General features: G+C 45.1%; 1 protein-coding gene across 1 annotated transcript; it reads right to left on the bottom strand.

The window, feature by feature from the left end:
* Positions 1-3,328: 3,328 nt before the first annotated feature.
* hrh1.S (histamine receptor H1 S homeolog) lies at positions 3,329-20,166 on the bottom strand. Its single transcript, XM_018240958.2, has 2 exons — positions 19,873-20,166; positions 3,329-5,498 (listed from the first exon to the last, which is right to left on the bottom strand). The coding sequence occupies exon 2, from the start codon at positions 5,407-5,409 to the stop codon at positions 3,910-3,912; it is 1,500 nt and encodes a 499-aa protein (XP_018096447.1). The 5' UTR covers positions 5,410-5,498; positions 19,873-20,166; the 3' UTR covers positions 3,329-3,909.
* Between the last annotated feature and the right edge of the window lie 944 nt (positions 20,167-21,110).

The raw sequence follows: 21,110 nt of genomic DNA, 5'->3' as shown, positions 1-21,110 counted from the left end.
TATAAAGGCACAAGGCTGCAGGCTGAGTTATACAGGGAACTCGGAGTATCACTCATGTATTATAAGGGATAATGTACCCCCTACTGTAAATGATAAGGATATTAGAAGTCACTGAGGGGTTGTTCTGTGACTATATAAAGACACAAGGCTGCAGGCTGAGTTATACAGGGAACTCTGAGTATCACTCATGTATTATAAGGGATAATGTACCCCCTACTGTAAATGATAAGGATATTAGAAGTCACTGAGGGGTTGTTCTGTGACCATGTAAAGACACAAGGCTGCAGGCTGAGTTATACAGGGAACTCTGAGTATCACTCATGTATTATAAGGGATAATGTACCCCCTACTGTAAATGATAAGGATATTAGAAGTCACTGAGGGGTTGTTCTGTGACCATATAAAGGCACAAGGCTGCAGGCTGAGTTATACAGGGAACTCTGAGTATCACTCATGTATTATAAGGGATAATGTACCCCCTACTGTAAATGATAAGGATATTAGAAGTCACTGAGGGGTTGTTCTGTGACCATATAAAGGCACAAGGCTGCAGGCTGAGTTATACAGGGAACTCTGAGTATCACTCATGTATTATAAGGGATAATGTACCCCCTACTGTAAATGATAAGGATATTAGAAGTCACTGAGGGGTTGTTCTGTGACCATATAAAGACACAAGGCTGCAGGCTGAGTTAAACAGGGAACTCTGAGTATCACTCATGTATTATAAGGGATAATGTACCCCTACTGTAAATGATAAGGATATTAGAAGTCACTGAGGGGTTGTTCTGTGACCATATAAAGGCACAAGGCTGCAGGCTGAGTTATACAGGGAACTCTGAGTATCACTCATGTATTATAAGGGATAATGTACCCCCTACTGTAAATGATAAGGATATTAGAAATCACTGAGGGGTTGTTCTGTGACCATATAAAGGCACAAGGCTGCAGGCTGAGTTATACAGGGAACTCTGAGTATCACTCATGTATTATAAGGGATAATGTACCCCCTACTGTAAATGATAAGGATATTAGAAGTCACTGAGGGTTGTTCTGTGACCATATAAAGGCACAAGGCTGCAGGCTGAGTTATACAGGGAACTCTGAGTATCACTCATGTATTATAAGGGATAATGTACCCCCTACTGTAAATGATAAGGATATTAGAAGTCACTGAGGGGTTGTTCTGTGACCATATAAAGACACAAGGCTGCAGCCTGAGTTATACAGGGAACTCTGAGTATCACTCATGTATTATAAGGGATAATGTACCCCCTACTGTAAATGATAAGGATATTAGAAGTCACTGAGGGGTTGTTCTGTGACCATATAAAGGCACAAGGCTGCAGGCTGAGTTATACAGGGAACTCTGAGTATCACTCATGTATTATAAGGGATAATGTACCCCCTACTGTAAATGATAAGGATATTAGAAGTCACTGAGGGGTTGTTCTGTGACCATATAAAGGCACAAGGCTGCAGGCTGAGTTATACAGGGAACTCTGAGTATCACTCATGTATTATAAGGGATAATGTACCCCCTACTGTAAATGATAAGGATATTAGAAGTCACTGAGGGGTTGTTCTGTGACCATATAAAGACACAAGCCACTGTCTATCAGGATATATTGTAAGTGTAAATCATATATACATTTGGCAGATATATTACTGAAATAAAGATTAAATCCTAGCAGACTGAGCCTTGAGGCTGACGCTTTAGTGCCCAAGTGGCAGGGGGTTATTAGGGGGTATTAGGCTGATATGGCAGAAAGGTGTTTAACTGAATATTCACATTAATAACAAGTGGACCCAGTATAATATCAATGAAAATGCTCCTGAGAGCACTGAATGCTCCTGCAACAAGGAGAATTTCTCTATAAAATCACCAGTCTGTCCCGTCTCATTCACTTTCATTGTTCCAGAATAAATGGCACAATCTGTGAATCAGACGCCCAGGAATTGAATAGACCAACAGACACGAGAAATGAGTTCTGGGCGACTGACTGTTATTGGTTACTGGTTGTAAACTCTCTCTCTCTCTCTCTCTCTCTCTCTCTCTCTCTCAGTCTCTCTTTCTCTCTGTCTATTTTTCTCTCTTTCTCTTTCTGTTTCTCTGTCTCTTTCTGCCTTTCTCTCTCTCTCTCTTTTGCTATCTCTGTCTGTCTCTTTCTCCTTTCCTTGCTTTGTGAATCACAAGCAGTTGTGTGACGTTCCTCATAAATAACTTTAATTTACTGCACATTTACACTGAGAACAACATTGGAGAATAAATCACTTGTTACATTCAGTAGAAAAAGATTCATCCAGAAATCCAAACCCAGATTCCCAGACACAGAACTCTGATTCCTCCCACATGGTCTGAACTGCAGCAAATACTGAGAGATTTCTCCAATTAGCATGTCAGTCTATAATTGGGGTGGGGCCTATTGCCAAATTATAGGTGGTGGGGCTCCATGTATTTTTGTATGCTCAATTTATGCCCACAAGAGGTTCAAAACAAGAAATGAAAGTCTGCGGGTAGGGCAACACCATTTATACAGTGTATTGCTGCTGTCATCTTGCCCTACTTTCTCCATCTTGTCCTACTGACCAAAAGCGTAACTAGAGGGGGGACGGACCCTGGCACAGGACGCACAGCCCTGGCCCGCTCGCACCCCCTGCTCCCCCAGTAGTTCCGCCACTGCTACTGACTCCATCTTTCCCTACTCAATTAATCTCATCCTACTGTCTCCATATTGATCTACTGTGTCCATCTTGCCCTACTGTCTCCTTCTCGTCCTACTGTCTCCATCTTGCCCTACTGTCTCTATCTTGCTCTTCTGTCTCCATCTTGCCCTACTGTCTCCATCTTGCCCTACTGTCTCTATCTTGCTCTTTTGTCTCCATCTTGTCCTACGGTCTCCATCTTGCCCTACTGTCTCCTTCTTCTCCTACTGTCTCCATCTTGCCCTACTGTCTCTATCTTGCTCTTCTGTCTCCATCTTGTCCTACTGTCTCCATCTTGTCCTACTGTCTCCATCCTGCTCTTCTGTCTCCATCTTGTCCTACTTTCTCCATCTTGCCCTACTATCTCTATCTTTCCCTACTGACTCCATCTCATCTTACTGTCTCCTATCTTGTCAAACTGTCTAGCTTTTATCCTCTGTCTCCATCTTTCCAACTGTCTCCTTCTTGTCCTACTGTGTCCATCATGTCCTACTGTCTCCATTTTGCTTTACTTTCTTTATCTTATCCTACTGTCTCCATCTTGTCCTACTGTCTCCATCTTGTCCTACTGTCTCCATCTTGCCTCACTGTCTCCATCTTCCCCTGCTGTCTCCATATTGCCCTATTGTCTCCATCTTGTTCCACTGTCTCCATCTTTGTTTTACTGTCTCCATCTTCTCCTACTGTCTCCATCTTGTCCAACTGTGTCCATCTTGTCAGACTGTTTCCATCATGCCCTACTAGCTCCATCATGCTCTACTCTCTCCCTCTTGTCATATTGTCTTCATGTTGCCTTACTGTTTCCATCTTTCATACTGTCCTTCTGTTACTATTTTTTTTCTGCTGAGTGCATGTGGGGCCATTCAGGGTGAGATTTTAGGATAACTTGGAGGTGCTTCAGGATATTATTTTGGGCGTTTTGACCTAAAGAGGGCTCTACCAAAGGTCGAATCTGCAAGAAAGCCTGGACTGAAAAGGTCCAACCTTGTCCTACTGTCAGCCATTATAACTAACCATCTCAATCTAATTCAACTGACAGGAAAAAAGACTTTGCTGTTGCCATCTTGCCACAGCATCACCATTTTGTCCTAAGGTACCTGCTACTTTTCATTCTTGCTCTACTGTCGGGCCCTACTATGTGTGGGGCTGAGAGCGTTGTCCCCATTTACCCAATACAGTTCTGAGAGTTGGCTCTTGTTGAGTTCATGCGTAAGTGCAAGTTGCATGATTCTCTTTTTTACACTCCCCACAGTCCAGTTCTACATGAAATATCTTTTTAAAAGTCTTTTTAAAGTTCTCGTTGCACAGAGGGTAGATGAGGGGGTTCAGGGTTGAGTTGATGTAGCCGAGCCAAATTGTGAACATGTGGAAGTTGTGGTTGCAGCAGTTGTGACAGAACGCTATGACCATGAAGAGAACAAAATATGGAATCCAGCAGAGCATGAAGGCGGCCATGATGAATCCCAACTGCTTTGCAGCCTTCCTCTCTCTGTTCATGTGGAGCCCCTGGATGTGTTGTTTGGAATGGGTGCAAAACCTCTCCCAGGTATGTTTTAGGTAGTTAAAGTTCCCTGAAAGTCTGGCGTCAGTTCTCTCTGTTGCCTCCATGTTGGATTCCTCCACCTGACTCAGCTCCATCATACAAGATGCAACTTCAGCAAACGTATGTTCCTCTGAGATCTCTGCCATTTGCTGGGTTCCAGGGCAGTTATGTTTTTTTAAGGTCCCCCTGGTGACCGTCACATAGTTCCTGCACTCCTGGGGGTGCGTCTGAATTATTGCCAGTGGAAAGCAATGCAATTTAAAGATATTATTATCACAGTGGCTAAGATCTTGATGGTTCTCATAATCATCTATTGAGTCTTTTCCCTGGGTGCTTCTCAACTGTCCAATCTCTTTCGATACAGTGACGTATTGTGCCGGAAAATTTGCCTCAGGGACTGTTCGTTTCCCATCCCTACACTGATTCTTGGGGCAGCCTTGTTGGCTCTTGAGAACCCTGACGTTCTGCACCAATTTGCTGTCGTAGAACAACTGGAAGGAGCCATTGACCAGATCCCGGTGCTGGTAGTGTTCTCTGACCGCCTTGTAGATTTTGGCATAGAACCACAGCATCAGCAAGGAGGGAATGTAGAAGTTCAAGATGGCGGTGAGGACCTTAAACCAAGTCACTTTATGGAATTCCGTCTCACAGGTATATTCCGGCACAGATCTGATGCCGCCATTGGCGAATGCGTGCCATCCCAGAATTGGGACAATCCATGTGAAGGACAGGAGCCATGCCCCCGAGATCATCACCGAAGCCCTGGTCTTAGTCCTGTACTTGAGATACTTCAGTGGCTGCTGGATAGAGCGGTACCGGTCAATACACAATATGAAGAGGCTGAAGATGGAGGCCGTGCTGGCCACGTAGTCCATAGAGAGCCAGAAGAGACACACGGATCTTCCCAGAATCCACCTGTCGTTGAGTAGATACACAATGTTCAGGGGCATCACAGCTGCGCCCACAATGAGATCAGCGATGGACAGACTGACGATATACAGGTTCCCAACCGTGTGAAGCTTGCGCTCCATTCTCACCGCGTACAGAACCAGAATGTTCAGAATGACTGTAAATACTGATATGGTTCCCAGTGCCAGGCCCAGGCCAGCTGTGTGGATCTCTGTGCCATTCTGTGCCACGCTCTCATTGCTTCGCCACATTGTCTCTACGGGTCAGCGGGAGGCGCAATATTGTCTGTCACATGCGTGTGTTTCTGGGTGCCGCCATCTTGTTCCTTCTGGCCCGTGACCTGTAACACAAAGGAAAATTAGGGGTCATCAAATCTCCTCTCCCGCAGGCAACACTGCTCCCCAAAGACCCTCAAATTCATGCCGTAGCCTTCAGAGAAGAGACTTCCCATGGGTGATCAATTGATCGTCTGCCCTCACCCTAATGAATGTGATTGGACCAGTCTGTGCCACTAGGAGACTTAATGTGCTGGCGCTGTACCCGTGGTGGTGCTGCTGGGACCTGCTCAGTGACGGCACATAAAAATGACTGATTAGGAATGGGAATGAGATCTCCGACATCATCCAGTCTGTGTTCCATCTACCAGTACTAGTCTAGTGTGTCCTGCGGGCCCAGAACTGGGCAAGAGAGGCACATGCCAGGGGCACAGTAGTGTCGGGGGAGGGGGCACATGTCTCTTCTGTCCCTGGGTAAACTCACCTGTAGGCCGTAAAGATACCAAACAGGTAAATGATAGAAACCATATGCTCAGCCAGCTGGGTCTCAGTATTACCCGGGGCAATAACCCATAGCAACCAGTCTGTGAGTAGCTTTGTTCAGGCAGCTGCAGGAAGAACAACGAAAGCAAAAGTCTGATTGATTCCCAGTCTGCCCAGTACAGGTATGGGATCTGAATGCTTGGGACCTGGGGTTTTCTGGATATGGATCTTTCCATTATTTGGATCTGCATACTTTAAGTCTACTAGAAAATCATATAAACATTAAATAAACCCAATAGGCTGGTTCCTCTTCCAATAAGGACTAGTACAATCTACTGTATTACAGAGAAAAAAAATAAAATCCTTTCTGTAATTCAGAGCTTTGTGGATAATGGATTCCATACCAGTATTACTTAATCAGACCTACTCTTTGCATTCCCTTTCCTATAAAACTCTGGACGTCCATTATAAAAATCCCCAAATCTCACCCCACTGTTTTCCCCAATGTACCCCAATTTCACAATGATCTAATAGTTCTACTTTCTACCCCAACAGCCCCTGTGATGCTGAGAGAACTGCCCCACAACCACCCGAACACTCAGAGCCCGGGGCTAATACTGTATGAGACAAGATTCATATTATACTATGGGGGTCATTAAGGACAATATAAAGGGGGGAGGGGTAAAACAGAATTATAGGGAACTGGGAACAAACAGCTGACGTAATGGGACCTCTGGGACTGTTCCACCCCCTGATGGGATTTGTGAGACTGTTACAGTGTCTATTGGTCAGGTGACCTGGAGTTTGCACTTTTATGCACGGTATTTACACTATGGGCGAGGGAGCACATTTGGGCTTCAGTTAAATAAAGGGCGTTTGTGTGCTGGGCCTCTCATCTGGCTGTTACATATTGCCCTATCTACATCTTACTCTGCTGTCTCCATCATCTTCTAGTGTCTCCATCTTACCTTTTCCTCTCCATCTTGTGCTTGACTGTCTCCATTCTGCCCATCTTCTCCTATTGTCTCCATCTTCTCCTCTTGCCTCCATCTTGCCCTAATGTCTCCATCTTGTTCTACTGTCTCCATCTTGCCATAATGTCTCAATCTTGTACAACTGTCTCCTTCATGTCATACTGTCTTCATCATGTCCTACTGTCTCTATCTTATTCTACTGTCTTCATCTTCTTCTTCTGTCTTCATCCTGTCCTACTGCCTCCATTTTGCCCAATTATTGTCCTACTGTCTCCTCCTTGTCCTACTGTTTTCATAATTTCGTATTGTCTCCGTCTTGTTCTCCTGTCTCCATCTTGTTCTTCTGTTTTCATCTGTCCAGTTGTCTTCATCTTACCCTACTGCCTCTGGCTCCATCTTGCACTACTGTTTTCATCTTCTATATTTGTCTCCATCTTGGTATACTGTCTCCATCGTGTACTACTGTCTCCATCTTGTTCTACTGTTTTCATCATGTCTTACTGTCTCCATCTTGTTCTAATGTCTCCATCTTGTCCTACTGTCTCCATCTTGTTCAGCTGTCTCCATCTTACCCTACTGTCTCCATCTTGTCCTACTGTCTCCATCTTGTCCTACTGTCCATCGTGTCCTACTATCTCCATCTTGTCCTACTGTCTCCATCTTGCCCTACTGTCTCCATCTTGTCCTACTGTCTCCATCTTGTCCTACTGTCTCTATCTTGTCCTACTGTCTCCATCTTGCCCTACTGTCTCCATCTTGTTCTACTGTCTCCATCTTGTCCTACTGTCTCTATCTTGTCCTACTGTCTCCATCTTACCCTACTGTCTCCATCTTGTCCTACTGTTTCCATCTTGTCCTACTGTCTCCATCATGTCCTACTGTCTCCAGCTTGTCCTACTGTTTCCTTCTTGTCATACTGTTTTCATCTTGTCCTACTGTTTCCATCTTGTTATATGGTCTCCATCTTGTCCTACTGTCTCCATCTTGCCCTACTGTCTCCATCTTGTCCTACTGTCTCCATCTTGTCCTACTTTCTCCATCTTTACCATCGCCATTTTTTCTCTGCTGTCTCTATCTTTCCCTAATGTCTCCATCTTTTCATACTATCTCCATGTATTTAGGTGGGTGGTAGGTGATTTCCCGACAATCCTATTGATCATTAAATACTGCCATTGACACAATACTCCAGTGATCAGGGCCCCACCCCCAGCACTTATACCAAGGTGCCCATTAAAGACATAAGGTCCAGAGGGCTCAGCCAGTCCAGTCTGTAGGATTTGCTGTGATTCTTGGGGTCTCCCAGACCTGCTCAGGCCTCTCCGCAGTAGAACAAGTCTGTTCAAGAACAATAAATCCCATCACAAGTACAAGGAGTTCCTGCTGGCGTGTGAATCACATGGACTGGCTCTGCCCGACACGCTACACGCACAGGGGAGAATGTTCTGGAGAAACTGCATCTGCCTAAACTTACACAGAGATGCCTCTAAAGGTGCCTGGGATTAAAGGGCACATATACCCACCCACCTGCCTTATCCATGTATATAATGTGATTATAACAGCAACAGAACTGAGCAGAGAAGTGTCAGGAGATGCTTCCTACATCAGTTCCACTGTCAGCAGGACAGAACAGCAGGGGGCACTCATATTACACATTCATGATATTGGCAGTGTACAACTGCACATTCCTGTAGTGCCCACCTGGGGTCATTGGATGAATATAGCCCCCCCCAGCCGTATGTAACGTGCCCCAGCCGTGTGCCAGGGATTAGGGTGTTGCTATGGAGGCAGCAGCTGGTGACAATGTCATTCTTTTGCCCCCACAATACTGAGTTATTTGGCAGGGTCTGAGCTCGGAGGGAGGATAAAGATTGTCATCACTTTCTCTAATTTGCGGAATTTATTTGCTCGGCGAGACGGAGGATATTCCCGGTGCCATGGCAACTCTCACCCACCGCTCTCCTTGGCACATTATGTGACCCCTATACAAGTGCCCGGGGGTCAGACTCACTGACAGACACAGGGACATAATCAAAGGCTGGAACAGTCCAGGTATTAATATTTCTACTCCCTTAACCCAATACATTCCTTTTGGCTCTCCACCCGCATTAACCCCTTGCTGTTCCCATTTATTTGCATTATACAAGGGACAGAACAGGCTGTACCAACTGAACCATCTTGAAGTTAACATGAAACTCACCAGCAGCCCTGGGAATCCTCATATCTGTCTAATCAATTCCTAAACCTATCCTGTCCCCCAAAAGGCAATCCATGATGTTCTCTTCACTTTCCTTCCACGCCCCAAAAATATACAACTGTTCTTATTGGCTCCTGAAAAAACTGCCCCAGTGACTGCGAATGTGATAGGGGCTTTAGATTGTAAGCTCACTGGGACAGAGACTGATGGGAATGTGATAGGAACCTTAGATTGTAAACTCACTGGGCAGGGACTGATGAGAATGTGATAGGGACCTTAAATTGTAAGCTCACTGGGACAGGGACTGATGGGAATGTGATAGGGACCTTAGATTTTAAGCTCACTGGGGCAGGGACTGATGGGAATGTGATAGGGACCTTAGATTGTAAGCTCACTGGGGCAGGGACTGATGGGCATGTGATAGGAAACTTAAATTGTAAACTCACTGGGGCAGGGACTGATGGGAATGTGATAGGGACCTTAGGATTGTAAGCTCACTGGCACAGGGACTGATGTGAATGTGATAGGTACCTTAGATTGTAAGCTCACTGGGGCAGGGACTGATGGGCATGTGATAGGAAACTTAAATTGTAAGTTCACTGGGGCAGGGACTGATGGGAATGTGATAGGGACCTTAGATTGTATTCATGCAATTTCCCAGCAAAGCATTGTGCTTTCCAGCAGTGACAAAAGCATTTGTACCCTAGAGCCAGTGAGACAGAACAGTTGGATATTGGGGCAATTAGATTTACTCTCATCAGGGAAACATAGGACTCATTTTCACCTATATTGTAATTCCCCTTTTGCCCTACTGTCTCCATCTTGTCCAACTGTCTCCATCTCGTCCTACTGTCTCAATCTTGTCCAACTGTCTCCATCTTGCCCTACTGTCTCCATCTCGTCCTACAGTATCCATCGTGAGCTTCTCTCTCCATCTTGCCGTACTGTCTCCATCTTGTCCTATTGTCTCCATCTTGCCCTACTGTCTCCCTCTTGTCCTACTGTCTCCATCTTGTCCTACTGTCTCCATCTTGTCCTACTGTCTCCATCTTGCCCTACTGTCTCCATCTTGCCCTACTGTCTCCATCTTGTCCTACTGTCTCCATCTTGTCCTACTGTCTCCATCTTGCCCTACTGTCTCCATCTTATCCTACTGTCTCCATCTTGTCCTACTGCCTCCATCTTGTCTTATAGTCTCCATCTTGTCCTACTGTCTCCATCTTGTTTTATTGTCTCCATATTGTCCTACTGTCTCCATCTTGTCCTACTGTCTCAATCTTGCCCTACTGTCTCTATGTTGTCCTACTGCCTCCATCTTGTCTTACAGTCTCCATCTTGTTTTATTGTCTCCATATTGTCCTACTGTCTCCATCTTGTCCTACTGTCTCAATCTTGCCCTACTGTCTCTATGTTGTCCTACTGACTCCATCTTGGCCTACTGCCTCCATCTTGTCTTACAGTCTCCATCTTGTTTTATTGTCTCCATATTGTCCTACTGACTCCATCTTGGCCTACTGTCTCCATCTTGTCCTACTGTCTCTATCTTGTCCTACTGTCTCCATCTTGTCCTACTGTCTCTATCTTGTCCTACTGTCTCCATCTTGTCCTACTGTCTCTATCTTGTCCTACTGTCTCAATCTTGCCCTACTTTCTCCATCTTGTCCTACTGTCTCCATCTTGTCCTACTATCTCTATCTTGTCCTACTGTCTCCATCTTGTCCTACTGTCTCCATCTTGTTCTACTCTCTCCATCTTGTCCTACTGTCTCCATCTTGTTCATGCAAGTACAGTTTCCAGCTTGCCCTTTTATGCCAGCCACCCCCCCACTCTCTGAGCCAACCTGCATTATGCCAGGCCCTTGGTAGTTGCCCTTTATTGCAGTCACGTTGAAGGCAGCTTTGGGCATCTACAGTTCTGTCACAACAAGTCTCTATTCCGTCAGTCCATTGATATTAATGTATCATGAATGAAAAGCAAGTTCTACATAGGAAAGTGATGTAAATATAGAAAATAGGGAGGTCCCTCAGTAACACTGGTCTGTAGGTAGTTGTTCCCAAATCTGGGGTCCCTGGGGTGTAACTGGGCCCCACACTACATTTTTATGGAAGTCTAATTTTCTCAAACTTTATATTCCCTTTATTTTCCTCACACGCCAGAGAATATTTTCCACTTCCGAAACATGAACCTTAGAGAACAATTGCCACATTTATATTTATATATTGGGCAGAACAAACCCACCCATTTATTGCAACGAAATCGTTTTTTTGGCACCTACCCCCCTGTATTCTCTTTGCTACTCCCCGCATCTTGCAGGCACCACGGGAGTACACAGGTACATGTATCAAGTGCCGGCGAAGAAGAGAGAATATAATTAGACTCCCAGCAGGACTCCCCGAGACCCTTCTCTGCTCCCGACTTCTGAAGACCCCAGAGTCCCGGCCTCACAATTACCATTTCATAGACTGGAGGTTCTGTTGCATGAGACTCAATGTGACTTTGATGCCTCAGCCAAGAATCCAACAAACTTCTCAGTGAGGCTTCTCCCCAATCTTCTTTCATCTCCAGCCTCTGTTACCCCAATATAAATATATAAATAATGTGCAACAAAGGGGCTGCTCCATGGGGCGAGACTGAGCAGCACAAATTATTCTATAAGCCCTACTTACCCCTAGGGAAATTCTTACAGATCATATTTATCCCATCACAATTATTATTCCTCTTTATTCTATTTCTCTTCTTTGTGTCTGCGGAATTGGACCCAGCAACATAGAGGGGCTGATGGGCAGTGATTTATTTATATCAGTTTATTGGATATTAATGTAATAAGAGCAATGAGTCGAATCCCCCGTCTTCATGATAAGAGCTCATGGGGCCAGTTAGGGGGAGATTTGGGGTGAGTGTTTATTTGTACCCTGGGGACCCCTGGAACTATAGCAGGGTGACACCCCAATGTTTCTATATATCTGTAACCTTGTTATGAGCTAAGGGGGCCCAGTCTGAAGGTCAGTTAGGGGGAGATTTGGGGTGAGTGTTTATTTGTACCTGGGTACCCCTGGAACTATAGCAGGGTGACACCCCAATGTTTCTATATATCTGTAACCTTGTTATGAGCTAAGGGGGCCCAGTCTGAAGGTCAGTTAGGGGGAGATTTGGGGTGAGTGTTTATTTGTACCTGGGTACCCCTGGAACTATAGCAGGGTGACACCCCAATGTTTCTATATATCTGTAACCTTGTTATGAGCTAAGGGGGCCAGTCTGAAGGTCAGTTAGGGGGAGATTTGGGGTGAGTGTTTATTTGTACCTGGGTACCCCTGGAACTATAGCAGGGTGACTGTTACCCCAATGTTTCTATATATCTGTAACCTTGTTATGAGCTAAGGGGGCCCAGTCTGAAGGTCAGTTAGGGGGAGATTTGGGGTGAGTGTTTATTTGTACCCTGGGTACCCCTGGAACTATAGCAGGGTGACACCCCAATGTTTCTATATATCTGTAACCTTGTTATGAGCTAAGGGGGCCAGTCTGAAGGTCAGTTAGGGGAGATTTGGGTGAGTGCTTATTTGTACCCTGGGTACCCCTGGAACTATAGCAGGGTGACTGTTACCCCAATGTTTCTATATATCTGTAACCTTGTTATGAGCTAAGGGGGCCTAGTCTGAAGGTCAGTTAGGGGGAGAGATTTGGGGTAGCCCTGGACAGCTTGGTTTCCATGCATTGTGGCTAATGAGTAGATGATCAGTGTTAGTAATGTGACTTATTTACGTTGTGTTTGGTGCAAGTGAGGGAATAATCTCATAATTAGCCCATAAGCGTCTGAAATCTTTTCATTTGAATGCGGTTTCCATGGCAATCACTTTATTGTCATCTGAAACCTTTCATTCAATTCAAATCTTTTCCAGGCAGGGGGGCCCCCAAAATCTCCCAAGGTGCAGTAAATGAGAGATCTCCGTCAGTGCGGGGGCTGGGGGCAGGTATTGTGAGAGCAGCTAATGGTGGGGGGCAGATACAAGCCCCACAGTCTCTTATTTATCATTTAACCCTCCCCCTCTCTTACCCCACCCTGCCCCCATAGCAACCCGACCAAAGGGCCATTACACAAACACACGGGGGGCGCGGGGGTGCAGAGTCACTAAGAGACTAATGAGAAGAAGTGACAGTTGCACATGAGCCGGGGGCCAAGAGGAACCTCATCTACATAAAGTGATTGGACTTCAGCCTGAGACACTGGGGGGCTCCTCATCATATTTACTAATGTCTGCGCCCCAATGGCCCCGGCACATAACTCTCTGTATAAACAGCAGCGCTGGGCACTAATGGGGGTCCCTTATACTAACAACCCTGCCCCATGGGGAGGGCCCCCCTCTTTGTCCTGCTACACTGCCCCCCAATGGGCCACAAGATGCACAGACTATTGGCTCAGGCACCAGATTCTATAAATGAGCCTAACGGGGAAACTCACTTTCTGCTCCGACAGTTGCACCCGAGCCCTATGGACCTTTAGCTGCTGTTCAACTATAAGTCTCACCCAGCTCTGTGCAACGTCTCAGCCCACACTATTTCTCTCCTACATTGCCAGCGCCGATTCGTACCTTAGGGCCGCCTGAGGCGGCTCCTGCAATGCTGCCCCCCTCGCCGACTTACCTGTCGGGAGGGGAGGCAGGAACACTAATGCGGAGAGCGCAATTGCGCTCTCTCGCATTCGTAAAGCCGAATTTCCAGTTTAAAAACCGGAAATTCGGCTCTTAAAGGTGCAGGAGCGGCTTTTTGCCGCCCCCTGGGAACCGCTCCGGCGTTGCGCCCCTGTACATTGCTTAGCGACCAATAATGGAACCAGTGTTGACCACTCCCTGATTTTAAACCACACCTACTTTAAACCACACCCATGTTATAAGAAATGTTAAGGCCATACCCACATTAGTGGTAGTAGCACCCCAAGAAACCACACTGCAGGGATATCACTCATCAGCATTTCAAATGTGAGTGTCCCCCAAAATAATGAATCAATCAATTAAAAAAATGAAAAAAGTTTTAGGACATCAGAGCAAGACCTAACGCGTTTCGTGCCTGCCGGAGCACTTACTCATAGGTTGGTAAGTTGGTATGAGTAAGTGCCCCAGCAGGCACGAAACGCGTTAGGTCTCGCTCTGATGTCCTAAAAATGTTTTCATTTTTTTAATTGATTGATTCATTATTTTGGGGGACACTCACATTTTTCTCTTTTGAAATGTTGACTTGGACTTACACCCTAGGACTGGGGTGAACTGTGAGTATATTCCCCATGTTTAACTTCATTAATATTTGATTATGAATCACTAATTCTTTTTGTAGTAGTACCTATATAGATTTTTTTGGCACCAACATAAACCACATTATTATTGATATCACTCACATATTATATATATATATATATATATATATATATATATATATTATATATATATAATATATATATATATATATAGTGAATAAAGTACTCCCTATTGTAAATATAAGGATATTATAAGTCACAAGGAGTTCCATGACGAGGCTGAAGGTCATGGAACTCCGAGCTAAAGTCTAATATCCTTTTATTCTCCAACAAGGGAAAGTACTTTATTTATTATAATACACAAGTTTCAGTGAGTCACGTGACACAAATGACATCACTACTCACCGTTTATGACATCACTAGTCACTTTTTATAAATAATAACATCACTAGTCACTGTTTATAAGGATATAATTTACAAGATATTCATGGCTTTTGTGTATAATATAGTGAATAAAGTACCCCCTATTGTAAAATATAAGGATATTATAAGTTACCGAGGAGTTTCATGACCATATAAAAGTACGAGGCCGAAGGCCGAGTTATACAGGTCATGGAACTCCGAGGTAACTTCTAATATCCTTATATTTTACAACTGGGGGTACTTTATTTATTATAATACACACGTTTCAGTGAGTCATGTGACAGAAATGACATCAGAATTCACCGTTTATAACTGATGACATCACTACTCGCCGTTTATAACTGATGACATCACTAGTCATTGTTTATAAGGATATAATTTTCAAGATTCATGGCTTTTGAGTATTATATAACATATTATATGTATTATATGCACTCACACAAGGCCATAGCCCCCCAACATCTGAAAAACGTTTAAGAGGGACAAAAACATCTGCCACGCTGCACATGCCAATATTTTGAACACGCCCATTTTGTTGCCACACCCCCTAATTACCATGTCCATTTTACAAAATTAGGCAGGTCATGAAAGTCTTAACCCATTTGTGGGGGTTTTAGGTTCATGTTTTATATCTTATATCAGTTTTGCTAATGAAGGTGAAAGTGCCCTTTAAGCTGTGAGTCTACTTATTAGTTACAAATGTATCTTTTCTTATCTTAAATTGTACAATTGTAACTCAGTGCAGATGCTGAGTGTTCTAGGCTCTGTGCCAAAAAGCCTCTTATTTTAATTAAGTTTCAGAAATGTCTGGTGTCAGTGCAGGAGATCAAATTGAAACTCAGGACTTTTTAATAAAAATCTGGGACTGAGGGCTGACCTGTCAAAATTGGAAAACTCGGGAAACGTCACATTTCGGAGGTGCCAGAGCTTCTTCTACAGTCTCTCAGGTGTGAACAGATAATCAATGTGACGCTGACAGTCGGACGTGATCAATGCAGCGTGTTACACCATTACATGGGATTACACGTGTAAATAATGCAGGGGCCACTTACTCTCACTTCTGATTTTAAAGGAAAACTATACCCCCCAAACAATGGAGGTCTCTATAAAAAGATATTGCATAAAACAGCTCATATGTAAAATCCTGCTTCATGTAAATAAACCATTTTCATAATAATATACTTTTCTAGTAGTATGTGCCATTGGGTAATCAGAAATAGAAAATTGCCATTTTAAAAAATAAGGGCCGCCCCCTGGGATCATATGATTCACGGTGCACACAAACAAACCACATGTAAGGTCACATGAGCCAATTAACATACAGAGTTGTGTCTTTTGCTTCTTCCTATTACAGTTAGAGCTGCAGTAATTCTGGTCAGGTGATCTCTTCCTGTTACAGTTAGAGCTGCAGTATTTCTGGTCAGGTGATCTCTTCCTGTTACAGTTAGAGCTGCAGTATTTCTGGTCAGGTGATCTCTTCCTGTTACAGTTAGAGCTGCAGTATTTCTGGTCAGGTGATCTCTTCCGGTTACAGTTAGAGCTGCAGTATTTCTGGTCAGGTGATCTCTTCCTGTTACAGTTAGAGCTGCGGTATTTCTGGTCAGGTGATCTCTTCCTGTTACAGTTAAGAGCTGCAGTATTTCTGGTCAGGTGATCTCTTCCTGTTACAGTTAGAGCTGCAGTATTTCTGGTCAGGTGATCTCTTTTCCTGTTACAGTTAGAGCTGCAGTATTTCTGGTCAGGTGATCTCTTCCGGTTACAGTTAGAGCTGCAGTATTTCTGGTCAGGTGATCTCTTCCTGTTACAGTTAGAGCTGCGGTATTTCTGGTCAGGTGATCTCTTCCTGTTACAGTTAGAGCTGCAGTATTTCTGGTCAGGTGATCTCTTCTTGTTACAGTTAGAGCTGCAGTATTTCTGGTCAGGTGATCTCTTCCTGTTACAGTTAGAGCTGCAGTATTTCTGGTCAGGTGATCTCTTCCGGTTACAGTTAGAGCTGCAGTATTTCTGGTCAGGTGATCTCTTCCTGTTACAGTTAGAGCTGCGGTATTTCTGGTCAGGTGATCTCTTCCTGTTACAGTTAGAGCTGCAGTATTTCTGGTCAGGTGATCTCTTCTTGTTACAGTTAGAGCTGCAGTATTTCTGGTCAGGTGATCTTCCTGTTACAGTTAGAGCTGCAGTATTTCTGGTCAGGTGATCTCTTCCTGTTACAGTTAGAGCTGCAGTATTTCTGGTCAGGTGATCTCTTCCTGTTACAGTTAGAGCTGCAGTATTTCTGGTCAGGTGATCTCTTCCTGTTACATTTACTCATTTCATTGTATCTCACTCATTTCATTGTTTCTTACTCATTTCATTGTATTTCACTCAATTCCCTCAGGGGCCAATCAGAAGTCTACATTTTTGGCCACACAGTTCTAAGATAATTCTCTCTATTTGGTGCAGTGGAACTTTCCTGCCTCAATACCGGGGGGATCTATTTATAACCTGTATCACGAGGCAGGGGATTATTATTCAGTTATTCCCCCCATACAGATTGAGGCTCCATATGCCGAGGGTGAGGCGTCTGTTACTGAAACTCTTCACTTTCCCCTGATTCTTTCTCACAATAGGCAGGTGCCACCGCTCAGCCCCCCTCCATTCTGCCCCCTTTTGCCCCAGGGACACTCGCAAGGTCACATTCAAATAAAATCCCATTATCAAGTTGCGGGAGCCAGCGATTGGCCAGAGTTACACGTTGTTAGTGTGATTGAGAGAAATGTGCACCTCACTTCCCAGAGGAACCCCAATATCTCGTATTAGTCATCTCCCTCTCTGGCTGTAGAGTTAATGTTTGTAACAGAGGGGAATGGGCCTGAGAGTGTGGGCAAAGAATCATTTCTATGTTACAAATTAGATTGTACGCTCTTTGGGTCAGGGATTTTGTGCCTGAGTAAAGTCATTATTTTGGGTAGAATGATCAGTGTTTGGCTGCTTGTGGAGGCTCAGTTAGTAAATAGAGATTGTGACCCACACGTCGGTGATTATTACTCACACAAACAGCCACTTACTGGTGAGGGGGTCGCAGTGATTCAGCTGAAAGGCCACGTTTTATTCCAAGTGAAGCCGGAATCCCACACACATAAGCGGATCTGATTGGCACCGTCTGATGGGACCTCTGACCCAATTAAACACTAATGATATAAAGTCTGTGCCAGGCGTGGGGGCAGCTGATTTGTTCTTTCCAACCCCTGTGCCCAGGGGGATTCTGGGAGCTTCGCCCCCAACTGCCTGTGGGGGGGTTTCAAGCCTGAAGACTAATGACCTGTCCTAACATGCGGGAATAGGAGGTATAGGGGAGGCCAGGCGGAGCTGCCATGATGCTTTGAAACTTACAGTAACCCATAGACTCTAATGATGTGTGCCCCCCAGTGGCAGAACATTTCTGGAGGGGGGATCTGCCAGACACAACACCCTACCCATCATTTATTCCCTATTAGATACAACAAGTGGCATCCAATGATAGGTCCAATGAATCTTTTCCTCTCAGTAATATCATTGCCAAGGGGCACATTCTTCTTGTTCCCACTCAGATACTTCTCCTCCTCTTCATCCCCACTCAGATACTTCTCCTCTTCCTCACTCTGATACTGGTCATCCTCCTCTTCATCTTCACTCAGATACTTCTCATACTTGTCCTCTTCATCCCCAGTCAAATACTTCTTATCCTACTTCTTATCCCCACTCAGATCCCTCTCCTCCTATTCATCCCCACTTAGATATTCCTTATCTCATTCCCTTCTTCTCCCCTACTCAGATATTTCTCATCCACATCTTCAGTTCTTCTTTCCCCCATATTGCTCCTCCTTTTCTTTCTTTTGACTCCTAGTCCAGACCTTCTCACATCTCCACTATCTTCACTTCACTGCTTCCAACTTTGCTTTTGATTTAATACACTAAGTTCTCCCCGTCTTCTCTCCACTTGCCTCTGCTCTGTCTCTTATTTCTTTACTCTCCCGCCTTCTCTCCACTCTCACCTACTTTACACTCACACTGCCCTTACTCAGACCATTTTCCTCTTTCCATTAATACAAAGTTCTCCCCATGAAAGATGCAGAATAAGTACAGGTTTGGGCATTTGGGCTACTTATGTACCTAAGTCTCTACAAGTCTATTCACTTTTCCATTTATTCCCATCTGGGACTTGGGATTGACACCATGATTTTCTAAAACTGCAATTTCCCAGAATGTCCAGTGGTGACTTTATCTCACCAGATACACATGGGATCCTACCAGCACCTTCTTCTCTCAGGTCTCACCTACACATAGTCCTGATCCTCTCCCTTGTCTCCACTTCTCCCTTCTCCACTTTATCTGCAATGTTCACCCCCTCTTCTCTTAATTACACTCCCTAATTACATCCATCTTATTGTTATACCAAGGAAGGAGCTGCCATACTGCTTCCCTTAGTATTGTAATTGTTCCCTTATTGTATCCCCAGAACATTGTACTTGACTGGAGCAGGAGCTGCCATTGTGTTTGCTTGGCTGAGACCCTTGAGATCATTTACAATAAGAAGGCACAGTACTAGGAGCCCCCGGGGGGCACTTCTCCTCTATACAATGGCACTTGCCCATCTGTTATGTGACTTTCTCATATTTATATGTAACGAAGGTCCCAGCAATGCCCACAAAGTGCCCCAACCAAACCCCTAAGTCTTATTGAACAAATCTGGTGCTTGGGTGGTCTTTGGAATTTTAGTTCACCTACTCCCCATCATTTAATTGAAAGAAACATCTCCCGGGGCCCAGAGTTCATATCCCGCCCCTGATTAACCCTCTCAGACTCATGGAATTGGTTGCAAATGAGTTAATCTAGAGACACGACAGAGATTTGGGATGAACAAGGGAACCTTCCTGAAACTTAATTAATTCTACACATGAAAAATAACCAACTGTCCCCTGTGTTTCTTTCTCTTCTGCCGTCGACCAGATACACCTGACATGGGCAAGGGTGCGGGGAGTTGTAATTCACCATTAAGTTGAACCTTCAGCTCCCGGTGCCAATGAGCCCGACCCCCTTATGACTGGAGGGAAATATTTCTATTCTGGGGATAATGAGAATTTACAGCAGCTCCAGTCACTTACCTTGTTGTGCTGAGTCTCTCCCCCCCACCTGGGCACCGACTCCCCTGAATCCTCACGTGTTGCTCTGGGGGTCCCACGTGTAGCTCTGGGGGTCCCACGTGTAGCTCTGGGGGTCCCACGTGTAGCCGTGCAGGAGAGGTACTTGCAGGTTGGGCACAGTCTGGAAGGTCCCTGGTTGCCGAGTGTCAGTGACTAATACTCAGATGGGGGGGGCAGAGGCTTGTTACATGGGGGGGGGCACCCAGACAGGATTTGCCCTCAGAGGGGCAGTGGGGGGTATTCTGGAGGCTCCATGTGATGTGACTCTAGTGAGAGGGATCCTCCTGCTCCTCTGGTCTCAGTACAAATACAGCAGCTCCTCCCCCCTCCCTCCCCTCCAGCCGGCGAATTAGTCCCGGCACATTCTCCCCCCTCATGTACAACATTGTCCCCATGTGTCCCTGACCCCCTAACCCCTCCCTGACCCCCCACTGTCTCTGTGTTTCCTTATTAGGGGGAAGAAGGGGATTCACTAGGGAAACCCTAAGAGCTGTCAATCATCTCAGCCCTTATTTGTGTCTCTCCTGAGCCCCCTATAGGGCGGCACTAGTGAAAGATGCCCCCATAGCTGTTACTGTATTGCACTGCAAGGCTGGGGCTGCCCTACTGATTAACACTGCAAGGCTGGGGCTGATGGGGATAATATTGAGCCAGTGTAATAGAGAGTAATGAGCAGAGCAATAATCTCTCCATCTGTTTATCATTCTCCTCTATTTATATATAGCGCCAACATATTCTGCAGCGCTGTACAGAGATCTGACTAAATTCCCATCAACCCCTCTCTGTCCTCCTGTCTGTCTGTCCATCTGTAAATCTTTCTGTCCCGCAGAGACAGAGGGACAACTGGACAAACTGACAAGTGACATCAGGGTGTCGTCAGGGGCCAAAGAGATAATTAAAGGGGAAGTTATTGGTTATCAGCCCCAGTATTAGTATCAGTCCCAGTATCAGTCCCAGTATCAGCCCCACTATCAGCCCCAGTATCAGCACCAGTATCAGTCCCAGTATCAGCCCCACTATCAGCCCCAGTATCAGCCCAGTATCAGTCCCAGTATCAGTCCCAGTATCAGCCCCAGTATCAGTCCCAGTATCAGCCCCAGTATCAGTCCCAGTATCAGTCCCAGTATCAGCACCAGTATCAGCACCAGTATCAGTCCCAGTATCAGTCCCAGTATCAGCCCCAGTATCAGTCCCAGTAT

The sequence above is a fragment of the Xenopus laevis genome, chromosome 4S (genome assembly GCF_017654675.1).
Source record: "Xenopus laevis strain J_2021 chromosome 4S, Xenopus_laevis_v10.1, whole genome shotgun sequence".
Classification (NCBI taxonomy): domain Eukaryota; kingdom Metazoa; phylum Chordata; class Amphibia; order Anura; family Pipidae; genus Xenopus; species Xenopus laevis.
This window is presented reverse-complemented; position numbering and strand designations above follow the sequence as displayed.

Coding starts and splice junctions, on each gene's coding strand:
- hrh1.S (XM_018240958.2), bottom strand. CDS start 5,409: ATGTGGCGAAGCAATGAGAGCGTGGCACAGAATGGCACAGAGATCCAC.